Source organism: Pleurodeles waltl, chromosome 7, assembly GCF_031143425.1.
Source record: "Pleurodeles waltl isolate 20211129_DDA chromosome 7, aPleWal1.hap1.20221129, whole genome shotgun sequence".
Taxonomy (NCBI): domain Eukaryota; kingdom Metazoa; phylum Chordata; class Amphibia; order Caudata; family Salamandridae; genus Pleurodeles; species Pleurodeles waltl.
The window spans coordinates 715,342,898-715,365,867 of NC_090446.1; the positions used below are offsets into that span (position 1 = coordinate 715,342,898).

General features: G+C 46.4%; 1 protein-coding gene across 2 annotated transcripts in view; it reads left to right on the top strand.

Annotated features, from left to right (window-relative positions):
- MEIKIN (meiotic kinetochore factor) overlaps positions 1-22,970 on the top strand; it is a 637,531-nt gene that overhangs the window by 521,173 nt on the left and 93,388 nt on the right. For both annotated transcript variants that reach the window (XM_069202007.1, XM_069202008.1), the window contains exon 12: positions 22,671-22,808. In XM_069202007.1, the coding sequence (XP_069058108.1) occupies positions 22,671-22,808 (138 nt within the window). The remainder of the gene's footprint in view (positions 1-22,670; positions 22,809-22,970) is intronic.

Below are 22,970 nucleotides of genomic sequence, written 5' to 3' on the forward strand. Positions count from 1 at the left end.
TTTAGATAGCAAGCCAAATTTGCAACCGAGGCATTATACGCCCCATGCAAGGACAGCTGCTTACAAACCATCGAATGGCTGACAGAAGTTTCACATTCGCTACCGCTAAGAAAAACCTCCCTCATACCATTAAGACATCTGTATAAAAAGGGAAGCTCCCACACCTCATGTATGTAACTGTCTCCCAATTTCTCATATCTGCCCACCGGAATATGCTTCAAACAAGAAGTGAATTGCAGAGTGGAAATAGGCAAATTTATAACCCCGTGTATCAACCATTCAGCTGACGGAATCTCAGCCACAGTAAAAGGCAACTTCTCCAACTTTTCAATATTCAACATCACATATGCCGCCCCTTTTTTAGCCATCAGCTGCTGCTGACGCGTCAAATTAAAGAAAAAAAAAATCGCCCTGGCTTTGATGTGCTGCCACGGAACGCGACCCGCCTTCAATGTCTGTAGAGTCCAACCCAACTGCATAATGGACCGCGTTTGACACTGCCCATGATATAAAGAAGACATATCCGATCTAATAATGCCTATAGCAGAGGAAACAATGTTGTCATTCGTATATACACGGTCGGACAAGGTATGCATTCCATTATCTACAACAGACAATGCTTGTTTCAAATTCTCCTGATCTATCTGCCTCAACCGGGCCGCTGCCTCCTGTTGTGAAAGTTTACATATCTCATTGTACACTTCATACAAAAAACGTTTTTTCCAGGGCATTCTTGGACCTGACAAAAAAATCTTGCAAGTCAGTATAATTAGACAGTAACATGAGATGTGTCTTAACTGCATCTAGTGTGGATGACTTTAACCATTGTTGACAAAGTTTCCCTACGCTATATGTAGTAATGATATCAGCATGTTCTGGTGATATGTAGTGAGGGTCTGCCCTACTAGTCCTGAAACCCCCCGAAGAGGTGACAAAACGTTGATGACACCCATTAGTGTCTATGGGCCACAATAACCACCCGCCTGGACGTGTCAATGAAGTGTTAAGCGTACCATTCTGGACCCAGTCTGTAAGCTCACTAAACGTGGCATTAATATAATGTTGCCAATCTTTCAGTTTGGAAGGGACAGGTATGCCAGACATATTTAATTCTATAATCGTTGCTAAGCCTAAACCGCTAGTCTGTTGTACAGTGTCATTTAAGAAAATCATCTGGACAGGAAGAATACATGCCCTAAACAATGTGTCCCTACCCCGCATTTGCCAATTTTTCGTTCCCCAAACACTTTTCAAATCAAGAGTTTTGGACCAGTATTCATACCCCTCAACAGATAGTTTGGATACAAACAAATTGGAATACAGTAATTTAGTATCAGTCAACAACATTTGCTTATTAGCATGCGGAGTAACTCTAAAATAATATGACTTAGCACTCTGTTGATGATGCCCAGAAAAATATGCAAATTTGTCAGAATAAGTTTTAGAACTCACCTGTGGAGGAGTCGGGCAATGTTCCCACTGCATATACTCAAATATTGATTTAGGGCTACTGGCTTTATGAATAAAGTGGTGTCCATAATAATTGTAACAAAACATGTCACCATAATTATCTCTAAACTGGCAAGCATCTTCATTCTCATAGACAGTATAATACTGCAATTCTGTTAACATAGAATCAACTGTCTTCACATCCCAATCGTCAGATACAATGCCTGGTATAACAATATCATTCATTGATAATTTGAGAACATATGGTATTTGAATTATTTCAGTGGGACTATAGATATCAAACATTACTCTATCCCACACAATCCCATCCGGAATTGGTACAGCAGAAATGTTCACAGAGGACAAGTCTCTTCGAACCATGTGTGATGAAAAATGCGGTTTCAACACCTTCTCCACCTGCTCAATCTCAGATCGTTCAGGAAGAAAATGACCATGTATCACCAGAAAAAAGGTGAGAACAAACCTCAGCCACAGGAAAAAAGCCATCACAGTCATAAACAGCCACAGATAGTTCCAAGGAAAAACAAAATACGTATGTTTGAGCCAATACGACAGCTTACATGGACCCAGGGCTGGTGTTGAAGAGGACGAAGAGTCCGACACGGCATCATCATTGTTATTAAAGCAGTCCTCGCAAAAAGGTACAACCGTAAACAAAGGGGCAGATTGTGTCTCTCGGCGTGGTACACTGTAGATAACAGCTTCAGTACCATCAGTACTCACAGCAACTTGATCAAAAGATTCCAAACTATTCGCCGTCAGTGGAACAATCGCAAGATCAGCGTCCACCCTCCCCATGCTCGGAGAGGAAACAGCATCGGTGCGAATCACCTGCAGTGGAACATCATCCCCAGTAGTGAGAGGGATTCCGGAACTACTGGGCGTTCCTCTTGGTCTGCTGTGCAGAATCGGCCACATGTTGTAACTTGACATTGTCGATGGATACAAAGCGATTTCCTTTGGCCCCTTGCAACTGCGGCAAAATCACAGTTCTTGTGCCGTGGACCCCTAACACAGGGACTGGTGCTCAATACGAAGGGCATTATTTTTTAACTGCGACCTTTTCACGCACAAGATCCCCAACTCTGGGAATCCAACCAGTGGGCGTCACTGGTTCATCCTTAATTCCTGTGGAGGCAGCACTGGCAGAAGAGTTATCTTCACGGAATTGTTGTAAATCCTGCAAAACAGTGACACGATCATTTATGTCAAAGGGCGTATCTGCCGCCTCCACACCAGGACCATCCAGATCAGGAACATACCTTCGCGTTCCAAACAGGCACTCATATGAAGTACGACCCCCCAGGGACCTTCTAGGAAAGTTATTCAGTGCTCTCTGTACTCCATACAGGTGGGCTAGCCAGCTACGACCTGTACCTATAACTCTCGCCGTTAAGGATTGCTTTAAATCACAATTTAAACGCTCCACGACAGAATTTCCCTTGGGATGAAATGGAGACGAGAACTGGAGTTGGACTCCCCAATGAAGCCATGCTTAGAGGCAAAAGCAGGGCCCTGGTCCGAATGAAAAGCCGCAGCTGCATATGTATCGACAAAGATGCGCAAATCTTTAATAACGGTCCGAGCTGACATTGAACCTATTTTGGAAGTTATGGACAGTAAGCAGAGAAGAATACAAATCCAGAAAGAGACTGGAAAAATTGTTTCTCCACCTCCACAGACTAAAAGAAAGCTAGCATTTCAGGAGACTCTTGATACTGGCCCACCACCAGCCAAAAAATTTCAAGCGGAAGGAAAAGCATTCACCGCAGCTTTCTTTCTCACCACAACCTGTCACTCCACTACCACTACCGTCAATATCATACTCACATACTTATTCACAGGGAGACACTGTGGACCCATGGGACGCTTAGGATTCGGATGCTATACCGTCTAATGATCCAGATCTCTACCCTACTAAGCAATCCCCACCAGAGGATAGTACGGTTTCTAACCAAGTTATATCTAGGGCAGCTGCATATCATGGGGTACAAATGCATTCGGAACCTTTAGAGGAGGATTTTATTTTTAATACACTATCCTCAACACATAAGCAGTACCAGTGCTTACCAGTGCTTCCTGGTATGCTTAGGCACGCAGAGGAAATATTTAAGGAACCAGTTAAAGCTAGGGTTCTAACTTCAAGGATTGATTAAAAAAAAATACAAGCCTGCACCAACAGATCCAATGTACATCACACAACAATTACCACCAGATTCTATTGTGGTCAGTGCGGTCAGGAAGTGTGCTAATAGTCAGTCTTCAGGGGATACCCCACCCCCTGACAAAGAAAGCAGAAAATTTGATGCTGCGGGGGGAAAAGGGTGGCAACACAGGTAGCCAACCAATGGCGTATTGCCAATTCCCAGGCCCTGTTGGCGAGATACGACAGGGCACATTGGGATGAAATGCAAGAATACTTGCAATACCTACCCATAGAACACCAAAAAAGGGCGCAACAAATTGTAGAAGAAGGTTAGGCCATACCAAATAACCAGATTAGGTCTGCTCTAGATGCAGCTGACACTGCAGCTAGAGGAATTAATATCAGCAGCACAATAAGACGACATGCATGGTTGAGGTCCTCCGGTTTTAAACCTGAAATACAACAGGCAGTGCTTAATATGCCGTTCGATAAACAGCAACTCTTTGGACCAGAGGTAGACACAACCATTGAAAAACTCAGGAAAGACTCTGATACTGCAAAAGCCATGGGAGCCCTTTATACCACTCCTTTTTGAGGTTCCTTTCAGAACCACAGTTTAGGGGAGGTTTTAAAAACCAAACTGCAGAGGCTTCCACCTCCCATCAAAAACAAGCACAGCAGTACTATTCAAGAGGGTCATTTAGAGGTTCTTACAGAGGACATAATCTCAGGGCCAGAGGAAAATTTACAGCCTCAAAGGGTGCTTCCACACCCACTAAACAATGACTTCCCAAACATCCCACAATTCCATATGTCTCCTGTGGGAGGAAGACTGCAACAATTCCATTCCCGCACATCAGTGGGTATTCTCAATTATCCGCAATGGTTACTGCCTAGACCTCATCTCCACTCCACCAAATATCCCCCCTCGTTCTCACAGACTCTCTCCAAAACACACTGTTCTATTAAAAAAAAAAAAAGAGCTGCAATCTCTATTACTCAAGGGGACAATAGAAATGGTTCCCATCTCACAGCAAGGGACAGGAGTATACTCTCTATACTGCCTTATACCAAAAAAGGCTGGTACCCATTCGAGATCTCAGACCTCTAAATCTATATATCCTGTCACAACATTTTCCCATGGTCACTCTACAGGTTGTCATTCCCCTGCTACAAAAACAAGATTACATGACCATGTTAGATCTAAAAGACGCTTACTTCCACATTCCCATGCATCCAGCTCACTGCAAGTACCTAAGGTTCGTAATGTCAGCCAGCCACTACCAATTCAAAGTACTACCCTTTGGAGTAAAACCAGCACCTAGAGTGTTCAAAAAATGTCTAGCTGTAGTAGTAGCATACCTCAGAAGACACCACATACATGTCTTCCCTAATCTAGACAATTGGTTAATAAATTCCAGCACCATTCTACAATGCCAACAACACACACAATACACAATAAATACCCTAAACACTAGGGTTCACAATCAATTAGCAGAAATCTCATCTTCAACCAGCACAAACTAAACCGCTTTTTGTTGCTTTCCAACAACCTCATCAAGGTAATCCCATTTCAAAACAAGGATAAGCTAGATGGATCATAATAACTCCAAAAGCACATTCCACTAGGAAAAAAGGTGCCCCTATGGCATTCTTAGGAAATATATCTAATGGCAGATATATGCAAAGCTGCCACATGGTCCTCACCACATCCATTCACAAAACATTACTGTGAATATTTGTTATCTAGACAACAAGTTAATGTTGGACAAGCAGTGTTAAAAACACTATTTCAAACCACTTGAACTCCTACAGACTAACCACTGCTTATTTGGGAGGAGAACTGCCTCTTAGTCTATGCACAGCATGTGTATCTGCAGCTACACATGCCATTGAACGGAAAATGTCTCTTACCCAGTGTACATCTGCTCTTGGCATGTAGTGCTGCCTATTCACATGCGCCCTCTCTCCTCCCTGGAAGCCTGTAGTCGTAGTACTCATTTGTACATACGTATGTATATATTTGCATGGACATCTTATTTACTTTTTATATATCTATAGTTGTACATACACAATCTTTCACTCCTTATTTCACCCTTCTGCTGGAAAACAATCTAACAAAGGAGTCGATGCCCATGTGCACTATCAACGAGAGGAGGAGTCACTCGTCCTGTGACTCTAAAACAGACTTCTTTGAAGAAAAACAACTTGTAACACTCTGAGCCCAACACTAGATGGCGAGATAGGCACAGCATGTGAATCTGCAGCACTACATGCCACGAACAGATGTACACTGGGTACGTGACATTTTCAAAAAAAAAAAATATATATATATATATATACATATATATATATATATACAAAAAAGAATAGAGAACTCTGGGTAGTTCCCAAGTTTAGGTGGAGAGCAGCTCTAGTAAGGAGCACCCTGCAACACCAGCGACACTCTAGATTTGCTCACCTCAAATGTCTGTTTATCTAGCAAAGTTTTTAAGCATTGGATCAGCAAAATACCATCCAAGCCATTTTACCAGTCCAAAGCTGTAATACTGTGTCTGGAGTGGTAAATGGCTTTTGTCATTTTACAGCTCGGCAAGGTTGACACTGTGTCAAACCTATGCTTAAAGACTTTGCTGTACAAATGGCAAAAGACTTTGTCACTATCTAGCTCGGCGTGGATAGCACTGTGCTGATCCAATGCTTAAAAACTTTGCTAGATAAACAGACATTTGAGGTGAGCAAATCTAGAGTGTCGCTGGTGTTGCAGGGTGCTCCTTACTAGAGCTGCTCTCCACCTAAACTTGGGAACTACCCAGAGTTCTCTATTCTTTTTTGCATAATTTATGCGGCACTCTAACCCTGAAAGGGATTTCTTTTGATATATATACATATATACACTCTCCATAGGTAGTTAAAATCCAGTGATGGTTTAGAATTAAACCCAAAACCCACTACAATGTGCATGCTATGGTCAGGATACTCTACATACTCTCACAACAGTCATGCAAAACATAACTCGCAGAGCAAATGTTTTTGACCTAACCCCTAATGAAACAGATGCATTTATAAAGGAAATAAATCATCTTACATATTGTCATTGCCACTTTGTCAGACAACTATGACTGTAGTACATGTCAGAACTGTTTAAGAAAGAACTCTTCAGACCTTGTGACACCTGTGGCAAGAAAAGACTACATTCAGAAGATCCTCATACAGAATGTGTATATTGTCTTCATCCCACAAGGTGACAAACTGCAAGATATGCAGAACTTTGTCCACAAAAACCTTAAAAACCTTCAAGGACCATGAGGGAAGGCATTTACTTTGGCTTCAGGAACTTAAAAACAAGACTGCCATAGTTTCTGAGGAAGAAGATAGTGAGTGTTCCATCTCCTCACAAACTTCCAGAAAGAGGGAAAGGTTTTGCCATGATTCCCCTCATTGCAGTAAAAAAGCTGTGTAAAAGACCCACCATGGATCTGCAGAAGACTCCTTTCATGAGGAAAATAAAAATTGGTTTCTTGATACTCTAAATCTGAGCCCTCAACTCCATCTGCAACCTTTCTTATAAAGCCTAAGTCATTATCTGAACAAGAAGCCAAAAATCCCTACTAAATTATAGTTGTTGACGCAAAAAACATAGTCGACGGCACTCATGAGAAGCCCGACGACGATTTCACCAAAATTATAACAAAAAAGTATAACCACCGTCAACAACCTCATCGTCATCAGTGCCACCGTCTACGATCACCTCGTCGACGACACCATCGTTGACGCAGATGTTGGAAAAATCATCCTCGTCGTCGGCAAAACCAAAAAGAAGCCCATCCGCCTTATTGTTACCTTACTGTCTACAGACTGTTTCCTCTGTGATTTCAAGGATCAGTCTAGAAAGACAGGGCAAAACCAATTATAGGAATGAAGGAGTTATAATCATGAAGACACCAGCAACCGTCATTGCCATCCTCCCTAGAATAGACAAAAAATATAAAGCGCTGGAGGATTCACCTGCTTGTTTGATCAGACATCCAAAGCCTGATTCGGTCATCTCTCAGGCCGCGCAACATTGGTGTAAGAATCCTTCCACCTCAATAACTTCTTTGCCTGACAAAGAGGGCAGAAAATGTACAGTCATGTCAGGTATGACTGTCTGAGCTGCAAACTTACTGGCCATTTTGGGACATTATGATTGCCAAATGTGGTCAGACATCACCCCATACCTAGATTTACTGCTATACGATAAGAAGACCAAGGCCTCACACATTTTGCAGGAGGGCAAAAGAGCAGCATCTGAGATTATTAATGGCACAATAGATAGTGCATCCATAGGTTTCCAGCAATTGGAAGGATTGGCTGTACTTCAACGCCAAGGTTGGCTTTTGGCCACCTCATTCCGCCTGTAAGTGCAAACCAAAACCCTGGAAATGCCCTTTGATGGCGACTCTATTTGGAAAGCACGTCGATGACGTGCTACAGACCATAAAGACAGACACAGAAACAGCTAGATCCCTCAGAACTCTCCAGTTTCGTAAGACGCCTTTCCGCAGCGCACGTGGCTGCAGATCTTACTCGTATCATGAAAGATACCAAAGATACCAGTTACAATCTTTCCAGCAGCCCTTTCAATCACCCTACCATCAACATTAACCTTATTGTGCTGCATCATCGCAGCCTACTCTAGGCAGCCCAGAAAAAGACAGCCCGCTTCGGCCAGAGATACTACTAGAAAGCAGTGACAGTTTTAAAGTACCGGCTATCACCCCTTCTCACCATTCAGTGGGTGTCAGAATTTCTCATTATTCACATCAGTGGACCAAAATAACTATGGACAAAGGGGGTCCTGAATCATATCAAACATGGACATTGTAGCAACATCCCTCTTTTTGGCATGGTTACCCCTACTTTTTAGGGTCAAGCGCGCAAGTGCTCTAGCCTGTTGTATTCTCTCAGTGGGCTTTTAACCATGTTCACTCTTGCTATTTATTCTCTGGTGTACTTGCCTTAAATGCTGCATGTTTATTGGTGCATTTCGTGAAATGTCCCACCCTTGTGTGCGGAGTTCCTTCCCCAGGCGCTTTAACTAAGTGAACATTTCTGTTGACCATCACACTACGTCACGCTTTCTCCTGTTACAGCGTGTGATGGTCCCTCCTCCAGTTTCGGTTTGCCTTTCATCCGAGCTGCGATCCTTTCTAGACATTAATTCAGGGAGCCAATAACTGTTGCGCTCGTGGCGGCGGTGGCACTTTGAATTGGCTTGTTATTCGCTACCCTTCGCTTAGCCACATCTCGCGTGCCTGCATGTTGTACATGCTGAACTAAGTCTATCTAAATTGGCACTTTGTGTCCTTTTTCACACACGTCTGCATGACGGGCAGAAGTACGTAACGTATACCTCAGACGTGGCCGCCTGCCTTGAAAACGCAAATGCGACGTTTGGACTGAAAAGTATCAGGAATCACATTTACTAGAGGGCGTGTCTGACACCCAATCATTCCCTCGACAGCTTACACGATCCGTATGTGTATCCCGCCCCATCACTTCTCGTCCACCCATGTGATATGTTCTGCTTTCTGCCTACAACCAGCGCTCGAAGTCAGAATAAGCATGTGCGCTGCATGAGTCAAACTACTAGAAATCGCACATTAGATGTATTAGTTTAGTGTGCAGACAGCTAGTTAGAAAATGTAGTACATGCACTGTAAAGTTAGCAGCGGATTGTGTTTCAGTGAATTAGAGCAGTCTGCTTAAAAATGCGCTTTGAAAGTTCAGAGGAATAGTCTTAGTCCAGATCAAAAACACTATTCTGTGATGTCTGACCTTAATATGACCTTGAACGTATGAAGTTTTGCTCCAAAGCCACACCAAGCCTGCCCTGCATCAGTGGCGTAAAGCACCATGATGAGGCTCCACTTCAGAATTTGATGAGGGGCTTCCGAGTATTCCATATTTCACAGATGTACATTGGCCTTGGAATGAATGGGGTGGGGGTGCCTTGAAGGGTTGGGGCCCCTTGAATGTTTAACGCGCTGTAGAGGCCGGCGTTACTCCCCTTCCCACATGGAGAGCAAATCTGGCAATTTGCGATGTTGCTCTTTTACCGAAAGGGTTTATAGGTCTTGGCCTCATAAATAGCTCTGGAGCAGAGCAAGCTAGAAAAAAACTTCTGCCCTAGTTTATGGGAAGGAATGTCAGATGAAGAGGGCAGATATACTTTCCACCATTTTGCCCGGGACATTTTTAATAGAATACTTGCGGGTACTCCAGGGAATTTAAGTCTTTCTGATTAGGTTATTATTGTACTAATGAAAAAAGAAAATTGTAGAAGAATATAGTCGCTTTTTAAAAAGGGACATAATGCTGAAAACACGGCAGAAGGATGACCGTTCAACTTCCTTAAATAGTGTTTTTTTTTGTTGATTGACTTCTATAGAAGCAATGTAAATGCTTTATGCACAGCTTTGGTCCACTTTTAATGTCTGCTCCTATATGGAAAGAGATAGGTCTGAGCCACGAACAGGTAATGTGTATGTGCAGTTTGTTTTTTAAGGAGATTTTATAAAACCAAATCTAAAAAATATTGAATTAAAGAAGTCTAGTGAGCTACACAACCTTAACAGTGAAATAACTTGTATCCAATTATAAAGATATGACCACAGCACACGACTCATAAAGAGTACAAAGGTACAGAAGTACACATATGATAATGAATAGTGTAGTCCTCTTCTTAGTGTTCCAGATAAATATTTAATTGGCTCAAGAGTTGTGTACCAGTATGTACAGCCAACACGTGTTTCGTCACACAGTGACTTTTTCAAGGCGATATATTAAATGAAAAATCAAGTGTCTATCAGAGGAGATGAAGCAAATGCGCGGTCTGTATGTGTATTCTAATAAATGGTTGAATAGATACATGATTCCATTCTTAATTAAGCGTTGAGCCAGATGAACCTTGGTAAGTCCTATAGAGCAAGTAGCGGCGAATGTGTCGCGTTATGGAATGTCATGTATCTATTCTGTTGAAGGGGGTCAGGCTCAGGGATGATCTCTGTGGAAGGTGTATGGTGCCAGGCTGAATGACTGGGTCCTTCCAGTAAGGAGGGAGCAGGTACATCAGCACGTGTGTCCTTGGATTCCAATGTCACGTAGACGTTGGGTGAGGATGGATGGCAGACCAGATCAGATGTTGTAGAGAGGTCTATGAGGGTGAAGGCTGCTGTGTCTCTTCTGTCGAAAGTCATGCAGCTGTCATTTGTGGCTGCAATGAGGGCTATTTCTGTGCTCTGTTAGGTCTGAAACCAAACTGAATCCTGCTGAGGAGTTGGTGGTCATTGAGGTATTCGGTGAAGTGTCGGGTGATGATTTTCTCTTAAGACCTTGGCAGAAATGGTAGCTGTGAGATCTGTCTGTAGTTTGTGTGCGTTGAAGGATCCACATAGGGTGAGCCACATTCTTTTCCATACATTTTCACATATATAGTTAGAAGGGATATTTGCGGGTATGATGTGCAGTCCCAAATTTCTTTTTTATTGCAATAGACTAGAATTCTTGCCAACTACTATTAAGGGGGATTATCCCATATGAAGTTCTTTATTGCACTAACCAATGGACTATAGGCACAACAGTTTTATATACAAATTGTAATGTTCCATAGAAAGACCATCTGTTCCGGCCACCTTCCAATTTGAGAAATATTGCATTGTGACTAACCCTCTTAGAGCTGTTTTGCTGTGTCAGAAATTGCAAACCAGTTGGACTCTGTGTAAAACATATGTATTGCATTTACTGTAATGCACTTGGGGCAAACTGGGTGCTGGAAGGGATGTAAAGCAGTGTGCTCCCACCCTTCTCCTGTTTTAAAAGGCTCCCTTGAGGTAATGAGCTGACGAGCTCTGGCTGATGCACCTGTGTGCCAGTCAGCGGTACTGAGACTTCAGAAGACTTTGGAAGCTTTTTCAGCAACCTTAAAAAACAATTTCTGCTCTCTACTGAAGAAAGACGAACTCAAGAAACACACCAACAAGGGTGAAAAACTAGTCCACCGCTGAAGGAAGCATGAACCTGTTCTGCATCTCCCATACTACATCGGGGCAAACTAAATGCTGGGATGTGAGGCAGTGTGCTCCCACCCTTCTTTTGTTTAAAACATATATACATCCAATATATTTGCTCACGTTTTTTTGTTTTTAAAAAAACAGAATTTTATTGCATTTTTTTGCATCAATAGATAGTACATTGTTAAAACAATAGTGTGTTGTCAGGGGTATTTTTGAGAGGGTCTATAGTGACTTCTATTATATACGGATAGCCCCTATAAGCCTAATCTCCAATATAATGCAGTCACCACTTTCTGATTCCTTACATAGTGTCATCTTGTAGTTGGTGTTTTATTTCTTAAACTACATATTGGCGGTACATACCGCTGCACTCAAAATACACACACACATACAAAACTACACCACATAGGACAATTCAAACTACACACACCTGACACACATACACACACCACACCCACACCACTATAAAACACACACCCACATTACACACAACCCTTTACGACTCAATTTTTTTTTTACAACTGAGAGACACACCAAGAGCACCCACAGAATCAGAGCCACAGAACCCCACACCCATACACCATCCACGCACCTCACAGCACACACCCCAACACATCACCCCACACACCCTCACACGCACCACACACACTACACCCATGGCACCACAAAGGCACCCCAGGTTCTCAGGAGGAGCTAAGGGTCATGGTGGAGGAAATCATCCGGTTAGAGCCACAGGTATTTGGATCACAGGTGCAGCAGACATCCATTGCCAGGAAGATGGAGCTATGGTGGAGAATCATGGACAGGGTCAATGGCGTGGAACAGCACCCAAGAACAAGGGATGACATCAGAAGAAGTGGAATGACCTACGGGGGAAGGTACGTTCCGTGGTTGCAAGACACCAGATAGCTGTACAGAGGACTGGCGGTGGACCCTCTCCTTCCCCCCCACAACTGACAACATGGAAGGAGCAAGTCTTGGCAATACTGCATCCTGAGGACCTGGCAGGAGTAGCAGGAGGACTGAACTCTGGTAAGTCAACTCTTTATTACTTTCACCCCCCCTACCTGAATGCCATCACAAACTCCCACCCCTACCCTCACTCCCATCACTGCCTCACCTCCCACATACCGCACCATCACAACCCACTCATCCCAATACCAAGCCCTGCATGTAACACCAATGCATGGACCCCCATCACAGACCTGCATGGACACCCATCACTAAAGCATGCACATTAGAGAGAATCACCAAGCCCACAAAATCTCTACTCAAAAAAGGCAAAGCTGACAGGGCAATCACAACCATACAGGGCAACACACCCATGCACAAAGTGTCACATGAAAAAGCTATAGCACTGCATTTACATCGCTACAGTTCTCCCACCCAGCGTCACTGGAGAGGAGGTGCCAGCAACATCCAGTCCCCCCACAGAAGAGGCCCACAGTGATGACAGCAGCTCTGGACGCCTGGATCTGGATGACCAACCTGGCCCATCAGGGATCTCCGGACTGTCTGTTACCCAGGCACAGTCCCATACCACCACTGAGCCTCCCCCCTCAGGAAACACCAGCACAGCACCCACCCAGCGGGCCCTTACCTCTGTCCCCGGGACACGTCAATCAGCAGTGTGTCCACCACTACAGGGACCCCAGTCAAACCCACAAACACAGGATAATCAGGGACCTGGGGTCAGTGGCAGTGGGCACACAGGTCAGGGGACAGAGGCACAGGAAAACTGGGAAGCTGGGAGGACTGCCCAGGGAACCGACTCTCCACGAGGCACTCACCAACATCCTAGGAGCATACCACCATTCCCAGGAGACGATGGGCTAGATACTGGACAAGTTGCAGGAGACCCAGCGGCTGCAGGGTGGACAGTACATGTGGATCAGGGAGGACTTGAAGCACATAAACACCACCCTGGTCACCATTGCAGGGGTGCTGGCTGACATGGCCAACACCATGAGGGAGGCAGTGGCATACCACCGGGCCCCTGACACTAGCCAAACTGATGAACAGCCCTCCACCTCCGCTGCCGCTAATGGACAGGATGCCCCACCACAGGGACAACAGGCCACTAGCACCCCATCCCTTGCAGAAGGAGAACCACCCCGCAAACGTTCCCTGCGATCCAGGCAGAAGCCAGAAAACATTGCCAAGATCCCCACCAGGAAATAAGACTCTCCTGATTGTCACCCTTGTGGTGTCCCACTCTGTCACCCTGTCCACCTTGAACTGCCATTGTTCCCCTTCCTATGCCCCCTTGGACAATGCACCTGTGATACAAATAGACTCTACCCTGGACGCTCCTCCATCATCACCCCAGCCCATTGCACATCCCCTTCTACCGCTTAGCACTTAAATAAACACCGTTTGAAAAAATACAAGTATGGAGTATGTCAAATGATTGAACTATGTATTCGTTTAACAAGGTTTATACACCGCAATACAACTGTACAGTAATGTATACATAGGAATGACCTGTAGTTGGCAGCAGTCAACACACCAGGTGCCAGAGTGGGGCACAGCCATAGAAGTGGGAGAATCTGCCTGCCATGTACAATGTCAAATACAAAACTGTCAATGCAAAGTGAAGTTAGTGTCTTACCTGTGTGTCACTGGAAGTACTGTTATATAATAGTTGTTCTGTTGCCCCACGCCCATCTCCAGCCCCCTCCTCCTGCAGAAAAGGCACCTGGCGTCTCAAGGCAAGGTTATGCAGCATGCCACGATTATCTGGCACACTGTCTTGGGTGAGTAGCACAGGGATCCACCTCTTAGATGCAGGCACTGCAACCTGGCTTTCAGGAGGCCGAATGTCCTCTCAATTATTCTCCTTGTTTGCCCATGTGCCTCATTGTAATGTTCCTCTGCCCTTGTCCTGGGATTCCTCACTGGAATCAGTAGCCATGAGAGTTTGGGGTAACCAGAGTCACCTGCAATTATCGAGGGACACCTGTTAGACACACACTAACCCTTAGGGCCCACACCATAACCATGCACCAACATCCACTGGGTGGAAACCAGGGCTCACCTATTAGCCACTCCCGGTGCCTCTGGAGTTGAGCCATCACAAATGGGATGCTGCTATTCCTCAGGATACAGGCATCATGCACAGAGCCAGGATACTTAGCATCGACATGGGAGATGTACTGGTCCGCCAGGCACACTATTTGTACATTCATCAAGTGAAAGCTCTTTCGATTTCTGAACACCTGTTCATTTCTCTGGGGGGGACAAATGCAATATGTGTACCATTAATTGCCCCAGTAATGTTGGGGATATGTCCCATTGCATAGAAGTCCGCTTTCACTGTGGCCAAATCCTCAACCTGGGGAAAACGATGTAGCTGTGCATGTGTTTAATCAGGGCAGACAACACTCTGGACAGCAGTATTGAGAACATTGGCTGTGACATTACATCTGCCAAGCCCACTGTCACTTGGAAGGAGCCAGTTGCCAAGAAATGGACCACAGATAGGACTTGCACAAGAGGGGGGATCCCGGTGGGGTGACGGATAGCAGATATCAGGTCAGGCTCCAGTTGGGCACACAGCTCTGTGATTGTGGCCCTGTCAAGTCTATAGGTGAGGATAATGTGCCTGTCCTTCATTGTTGACAAGCCCACCATCGGTCTGTACACGGGGGGGATGTCTCCATCTCCTCTTCATCCGCACTGGTTGTACTCTGGGGGGCAAAATGGGGAGCAGCTGGTCAGTATTCCACATTTCCAAACACTATACTGCATTACATGTTGTGACTGTAATAGTATGTCGTTGGATAGGCCCAAATGGTGCCTATGTGTACTGTGACACACTTAGGTGTCATGGCCTGACTGTGGGTGCTCCTAGGCCACGCCGGACATCACAGGGTAGGTTCCATGTTGGGCAGGGGCTGATGAATACCACCTCCAACCAAGCTAGTTGGCATCCACTACTGGGCAGGGGTCTGTGGGTCTCGGGTATGCTGCTATTGGCGTTAGCTATTCCTGTCCATGGGCTGGTGACTAGCATTGTGACTGGTAGTGCATTGCCTAGTGCGTAGGGCTGTTCCGTGTGAGTGTGTGTGTAGGGTACGCCAATGGTGGTGATGTTGCTGCCATTGACCAAGCGTATCCTTTCTCTCCCCTCCACTTTGTGTTCTGTCACCCTGTCTTTATGTGCATTAGCATCATCTGGCGGAGGAGCAGAGGCACCGGTGATGGAGGGAGCTGCATCCCACAAGGCCCATGAGGCTGAATCCACCGACGGTGAGGGCACCAGTGGGATGGAGGGCGAGGGGAGCACCATGGTGGAGACAGGAGGGGACAGTCCGGACAGTGATACCTCCTCCGATGGAAGCTCCTTGCTGGTGGCAGACACCTCTGTGCCCACCCCAACTACAGGTACAGCCGCCACCCCCGTGCCAGCACCGCCCTCCAAGCAGTCCCTCAGCGAGTTTCCCGTGCCCGCTCACCCAGGAGGTTGGGCATCTCTTTAACTCCAGGCACCTCAGGCCCTGCCCCACTTAGCCCTGCTGCCCTGAGTGAGGAGGCTATTGAGCTCCTGCGATCCATCTCTGTTGGGCAGTCAGCCCTAGTGAATGCCACCCAGGGGCTGGAAGCCCATTTGCAACAAACAAAATGCATTCCTGGAGGGCATGCACTCTGGCATGGTGGCCCAACAGAGATCAATCCAGGCTCTCACCTCCTCCCTGATGGCAGCCATTGTCCCTGCCTCTAGCCTCCCCCCTCCAACTTCCTCTGCCCAGTCCCATTCCCATCAACCCCATCCTATCCCAAGCACACATTCAGACCAGAAATGCACCCAAGACAACACACATGAGTGGCTCAGGCAAACACAAGCACCACACATCATCCCACAGGCACTCACACAAACACCATCCAGATGCAGACATAACAACACCCACTGCCTCCACTGTGTCTCCCCTCCTCCTCGTCCATCGGCCTCCCAGTAGCGTCTCCAATCACACTTGCATGCACTACATCCTCATCCACTACCCCATCACCATCATGCCTATCACTACACACCCCTCACTGGCAGTCACAACCGCCACATCCATGCATACGTCCCCTGTGTCCTCTCCCACTGTGTCTGTGCCCCCCCTCCTAATTTGCGCAAGCACTCAGACACCCAACAGCCATCCATCTCAGAACAGCATCCAGCCCATGCACCTGCACCCAAACACAGCACAGACACCTCCTACAACCACTCCATCTTCCTCCACTCCCAAACCTTCACCCTCTTCCCACCCCAGTGTCCGTAAGAAGCACCTCAGCCACCCAGTCTGCAGCCACAGTAGTGTTGGCAGCTCTTCAGGTGGCAGAGGCTCCAGAGAACCAACCATCAGCACTGACAGTGTGCTTGCATAAGCTGCCAATGGGTAGGGCAAGGAGGCACGACCAGCTGCCAAGGGGAAGGGCAAGGAGGCACCACCAGTTGCAAGGGGAAGGGCTAGGAGGCACCACCAGCTGCCAAGGGGACGGGCAAGGAGGCACCACCAGCTGACAAGGAGGCACCACCAGCTGCCAAGAGCAAGGGCTAGGAGGCACTACCAGCTGCCAAGGGGAAGGGCAAGGAGGCACCACCAGCTGCCAAGGGGAGGGGCAAAGGGCTTGCACCTGCAGACAGGACAGACAGGAGGCCTGGTGCTGGGACTGATTCTGAGCCCCCACCGCCAACCATGGTGGTTCAGCCGTCCGAGGCTGCAGGGGAAGGGCTGGAGCCTCCTCCCAACCTACCTGCACACCACCAGCACCTCTGCCAGTAGCAGCAGCCCCAGTGGGAAGCCGTCCAAGGCTGCATGGGTTGGGCTGGTGCCTCCCCCCACCACTGCCAGCCCCGACACCAGCACTGCCACCACTGAGCAGCCCTCACCGCCGGCGGGCAGTGTGTAGTCCTACCTTTATGGGCCGAATTGCGTCCTGGACCCTGCAAATCCTGTGGGTCTGACACCCAGGTGAGAGACTGTGCCCTTGCACTCCCCAAGATCTGCATCACAGGGCACAATGCCCCCTCCAAAACCAGTGGAGAAGCCATCCACTCACCCCCCCCTTGCCAAAATGAAGCACACAGGGCACAAGGCCCCCTCCAGAACCAGTGGAAGAAGCCATCCACTCACCCTCTCCTCGTCAGGATGAAGCACACAGGGCACAAGGCTCCCTCCAGAACCAGTGGAAGAAGCCACCCACTAGAGAGACTGTGGCCTTGCACTCCCCAGGACCAAGCAGTGGGCAAACCACCCACTTGAGAGATTGTGGCTTTACACTCCCCAGGACCAAGCAGTGGGCAAACCACCCACTAGAGAGACTGTGGCCTTGCTCTCCCTAGGACAGCGCAAAGGGCATGTTGCCCCCTCCAGGACTAGTGGTGTTGTACCATCTTCCGCCTGAGGGCCCCCCCCATTCCCTGTCCCCCTGAGGTGCCTGTGTATTTTCGACCTGATGCCCCAGGAGTGTTCTCTCCGAGATGTTGCAGGAGTCAAGTGGGGCCTTGGCCTATGTGATGTGGACCTGTGGCCCACGGACATTGAGGACTGGGCAGTGTCCCTCCATTTGTATATATGTGTATACTGTTTTGATTTTGAAGCACGATTTGCTAGTATTTTATCCTTTTGCAATTACTTAAATCAATTCCTTTTATCCTTGCATTATTCCTGAGGGGTACGGGGTGTATATGCAATGTTACTGCATCTGCTTGTGTGTATGGTGTTGGGGGTGGGGGTGTTCTGTGTTGCGTATGTGTGTCACTCTCTTTTTCCTCCCCCCTCCCTTCTGTGCTAGGCGGCAGTACTCCCCGTGGTCGTCTTCGCCGGCATTGATGTTCGTAGTAAATGAGGAGGTATATAATCATGGGAAATATGTGCAACTCGGGTTCCATGGCGTCGTGGTTCTTCCTTGAGACTCCAGAGGTGAGTCTGTTGCCTTCTGTGTTGTGTTTCTGCCGTGCTTTTCGATGTCGTTGGTACCGCCCTGAAAAAGGTGGCAGATAGGTGGGTCATATTACTGTGGGCAGTACATTGTCTTCCGCCTGGCTGTTGGTCTTTAACGCCACAGTGCTTGTTGGTACTGCCGTGGCGGTTGGTGTGTTAAAGTGGCTGTCTGTGTGGGCAGTTTCCGCAGTGGTCATAATTCAATTTTTTTTTACCGCCGGCCTGTTGCCGGTATTACCGCCGCTTTATCACCGCCTGCCAGGGTTTTAATGAGGGCCTTAGTTTAGTATTGGCGGAGATGTCCACCAATCAATGTCGAGGAGGTGGCTGCAGTCAACAGCTTACATCCGGCCCGACTTACCCCCACCCACTAGCATTGTCATCTTATGGCTGCTCCCCGGCTTTGTTCTATAGTCTCTGACCAAGATTGTATCCATCACTGATATCACATCAGTCGGTCACCTCAAGATCTGGTCCTCCATGCCCAACAGCTGTGCAATTAGTTCCCTTAATCCAGTGCTCTTCTTGGGTAAATAGTGAGTAGGGAATGCCCCCCAACCACCGTCAGGTGCTAGGCCATTCGTAGTAGTTATCAGTGAGTCTCAGAAGCATTCATCTGCTATGTTGGGGGTGATTTTGGGCATCTCAACTGCCGAATGGTCCGAAGAGCCACCTTCACTAGATATTGAGGCCTTGCTATTTGTTTTTGTCGCCGTCGAGCTGGTGCCTTCTCATCTCTTTCGGCTCATCTCAGCCACTATTTCCATCGCTCTTTGCTGATCTTTTCATGCCTCCTTTTCAGTTAATGTGCTTCCATTTGCGCTTTTGTCTACCAGAGGTGTACGGATAGGTCCAGGTTGCTCTTGGAGGTCCAGCCAGTCCCATACTTCCTTGGGTGATTGAAAAAAATGCGTCCCCTTAGCTTTGGAGACTCTAAGCCGGGCAGGAAACATCATGGCATACTTCACAATCAAATGTCTTAGTCTCGGCTTTGCTTTAATGAACGTCACTCTTTGTTTTTGTATGTCCTTAGTAAAGTCCAAGAACATCATCACTTTTTGATTGTCCACAATTATCTCATGTTTCGCTCGCACCTTTGCCAGGATGAGGTTGCGAAATCGGTAATGGTAGAGACGAGCTACAATAGGCCTTGGAAGCATTCCGGGTTGCAGTGGCTTTGCAGGGACCCTATCCGCCCTCTCCAATGCATAGAAGGTGGAGAGTCCCTCTGGTGCTATCTCCGCTCTCAGCCATCTCTCCAGGTAAGATAATGCATTTCCCCTGCTCCACTCTTTCGGGCATACGTATGATGCGGATATTATTCATCCGGGACATATTCTCTCTGTTCTCTGCTCGGAGTTCTAGGGTGTGCACCTTCGCCTCCACCATAGCTAGCCTGGTCTGCAAGCATCCTTCCTAGGGGTTAAGCTCCATTAGTGTTTTCTCAGCCGCAGTTACTCTTTCGGCCAATTGCCGATGGTCGTACTTAAGAATGCCAAGGTCTACTCTCAGTGCATCTATCTTGGTTTCTATTGATTCTCTCGTGGTTGTGGATGGCTTGCAGGATGTCCATCAGTGTTGGGTATCGCTGGGGTTCTTCTGTTGTGGTATTCAGTCTCGTTGAGAGCGTCCCACTGCCCTCCGCTGCTCCCCCGATCCGTCCTTTTTTTTATTCATCTTTCCCATGCCGGCAATTAGGGGCAAATAGCCTCTCAGGGACATCTCCAGTCAGATGGCGGCCTTCTAGTCTACATGCACTCTGATCCATTCTATCTGAGGGCTCCAAAGGTCTTAATGTGTCGCTACTTCGGCGGGATTGAGCGCCTTTCCCCCTCCTTGTTCTTTTTAGATCATCATGGTGCTCTGGGCGATAGCCCATGATGTCGTGCCAGGCCATGTTCTCCTCTCAATGTGGGCTTCTTGTACCGGGTTTGTGCTCATCTCTGGTACCCTAGGCCCGGTCCACGGCTCCTCGAAGTTTTAGGCCCAGGGGTGCACAGAGTCAGCCTCCCCCATGGCTTCTAAGTCACTCTAGTGTTTCTGTCACGTTTCCTTACTATTTGTCTTCAGGGCGCACTCTTAGATCTGCTGCATGTCTCGTAGCTGTGGGTCCTCTGCTGCCTCCAATGCTATTGCCATGGTCTCCCTCCTAAGTTCCCCCGATGCTCCGTCAGCGCCATCTGTCTAGCAATCCAGCTCCTCACCTCTGTCCTTTATTTCTGCTGGTGTTCTTTGGGAGTGCTGTCTGATGCTTTGCTCTGCAATCCCCTTGGTTTTCTTCTGTCTCTTCTTCCACCGGACAGTACTGTCGGCAGTTAGCCAGGGTCGCCAGTTGCTCACAGGTTCTTCTTTCCGGCCTGGGTGTCCTCTGCTGTTCTGTAGGAGTCCCTTTAGCCATGTTCTATGCCATTTTGTCTCAGCCCATCGCGGTTGCGTGGGCCGCTCAGTACAGGGACTCAGACGGCATCCTTTGTTCCCTCGTGCCGTTTTCGGGGTTTGCAGCGGGGGCCCAGGCTAGTTATAGGGGGAATACCGGAGAGCCCAATCTCATTAGTGCCTCCGTTTGTTCAGGATTGCTAGGGATGTGGGGTTGACAGCTGGGAGCTCAGCAATGCACGTCGTATTGCATCGGCCACTGGCCACGTGCCCTCCCTGCGCCTACCCTCCCCTCTTCTAAAACTGGGGATGTACAATTTTTTCCATTAATTCCATTTAAACAAATGTCTCAAAAAATTGAGAGTTGGATAGGAGAGCATGTTTGAAGATTCAAGCAGACAGTCGAGCAGAACCCCATAATAAATGGGTCTAGACATGAATATTTGGCAAGCATTGTCTATTTAAAGAGTAATGCTTGCATGATGTTTTGCTGTGTTGCTAAATATCAATATCAACTGTGCCCTAAATGTCTGATTTTAATGATACTTTGGCATAATTCATTGGAAATTATTTTCTTTATGGGTTAGTAAGACCATGACGGTGAACATCAAGTTTTTAGTTTGTAGCCACCGGATGCTCCTAAGGGTCAGTAAAGACAGCATTAATTTACCACATTACCCCTCGGGTGACTCACCTAACTCCTTCGTTGTACTTGTATAGCCCATAGAGCATAGTAGTGTTTCTGTGTGTGTATATCTTTTGCCAGTGATCTTTTATGTCATTTGTATTTAATGTGTATTGAAAATAGCTAGCTCAACTGAAAAAATGTGAATTCATTTGGATTTTAGCTCCATAAAAGTGCTTATAAAAATATTCTGTAATGATTCAGATGCCATGAAAATATATACTCATCTGCTTATATTTGGTGATCTGTCTTATAGTTTAAAAATTAGACTGAACTTTAGGTGAGCATAATTTTGTTCTCACTTATAGTCATAACATTTCATAAAGCCAAGCTTCCTACTATTTAAATTTGAATGCCCTGGGTTACACTGAATGAGGACTGAATGTAAGGTCAATATATTTACGGTGTCATCAGTGGTAGTCTTAATCCCCAGGATGTTTTCCTATTTCCTAAAGCCAAGCTTTATACCATTCTGATTTGAGCACACTTAGTTAAATTTTTCCACCAGAATTCGTTACATTCAGAAGTGTTAGAAAGTGTTCAGTGGTGATATGGATGGAGAGGCCCACTCCAGAGCTGGGATTACGCTGGAGGACTGTACATATGTTGATAATCATCTCTTATGAAATAATCAGAATTTAGAGCTTAAATAGCTTATTATGGGTCTTCATTAATGTTGTTTTGTTTTAAAAAAATTATTGTTGGTTACGATTTATCACCACAGCACCACACTGACCACAGTCAATGGGAATACAGACTATTACGTGTGGTCCTAGCATGTACAGAAAAGGCATTGTACTGAAGTATGGCCAGCATTGTAATTAGCCTATCTGTCTGCATTAGTAGAATTTGGTTTACAAATAAACCTTATACGTAATTGTGTGACCTGTTGTGTTTGGAAAACCATTGCATTCATTTATCAAATGTTTCACAAAGATGTTGTGTTGTCCTTTGTATAGTTTTTACTTTCAATAAGTGTTTAATAACTGTAACTTTTTTTATAGCTGGATATCTCACCAGTACACATGCCAACATTGGATGAAGAACTGGTCCCGAATGAAACTGGTCCTTTTGTTTGTTCAAGTGAAATTGTTGCTACTTCTTCCAGTCTGGAAAATAGCCGACAAAGCAAAGTCCCACAGGTGTTAAATCTGCATTTGTCTGTGTTTTTGTACAAATTATTATAGTAATAGAATAAGGCTAATGTTGTTGCTATCAGTGCATCTGCTACTACTATTACATAATTATCAGCATTTACAATGCATTCTGAGCTAGCTACAACTTGTGGGTCAGGTACAGTCCAT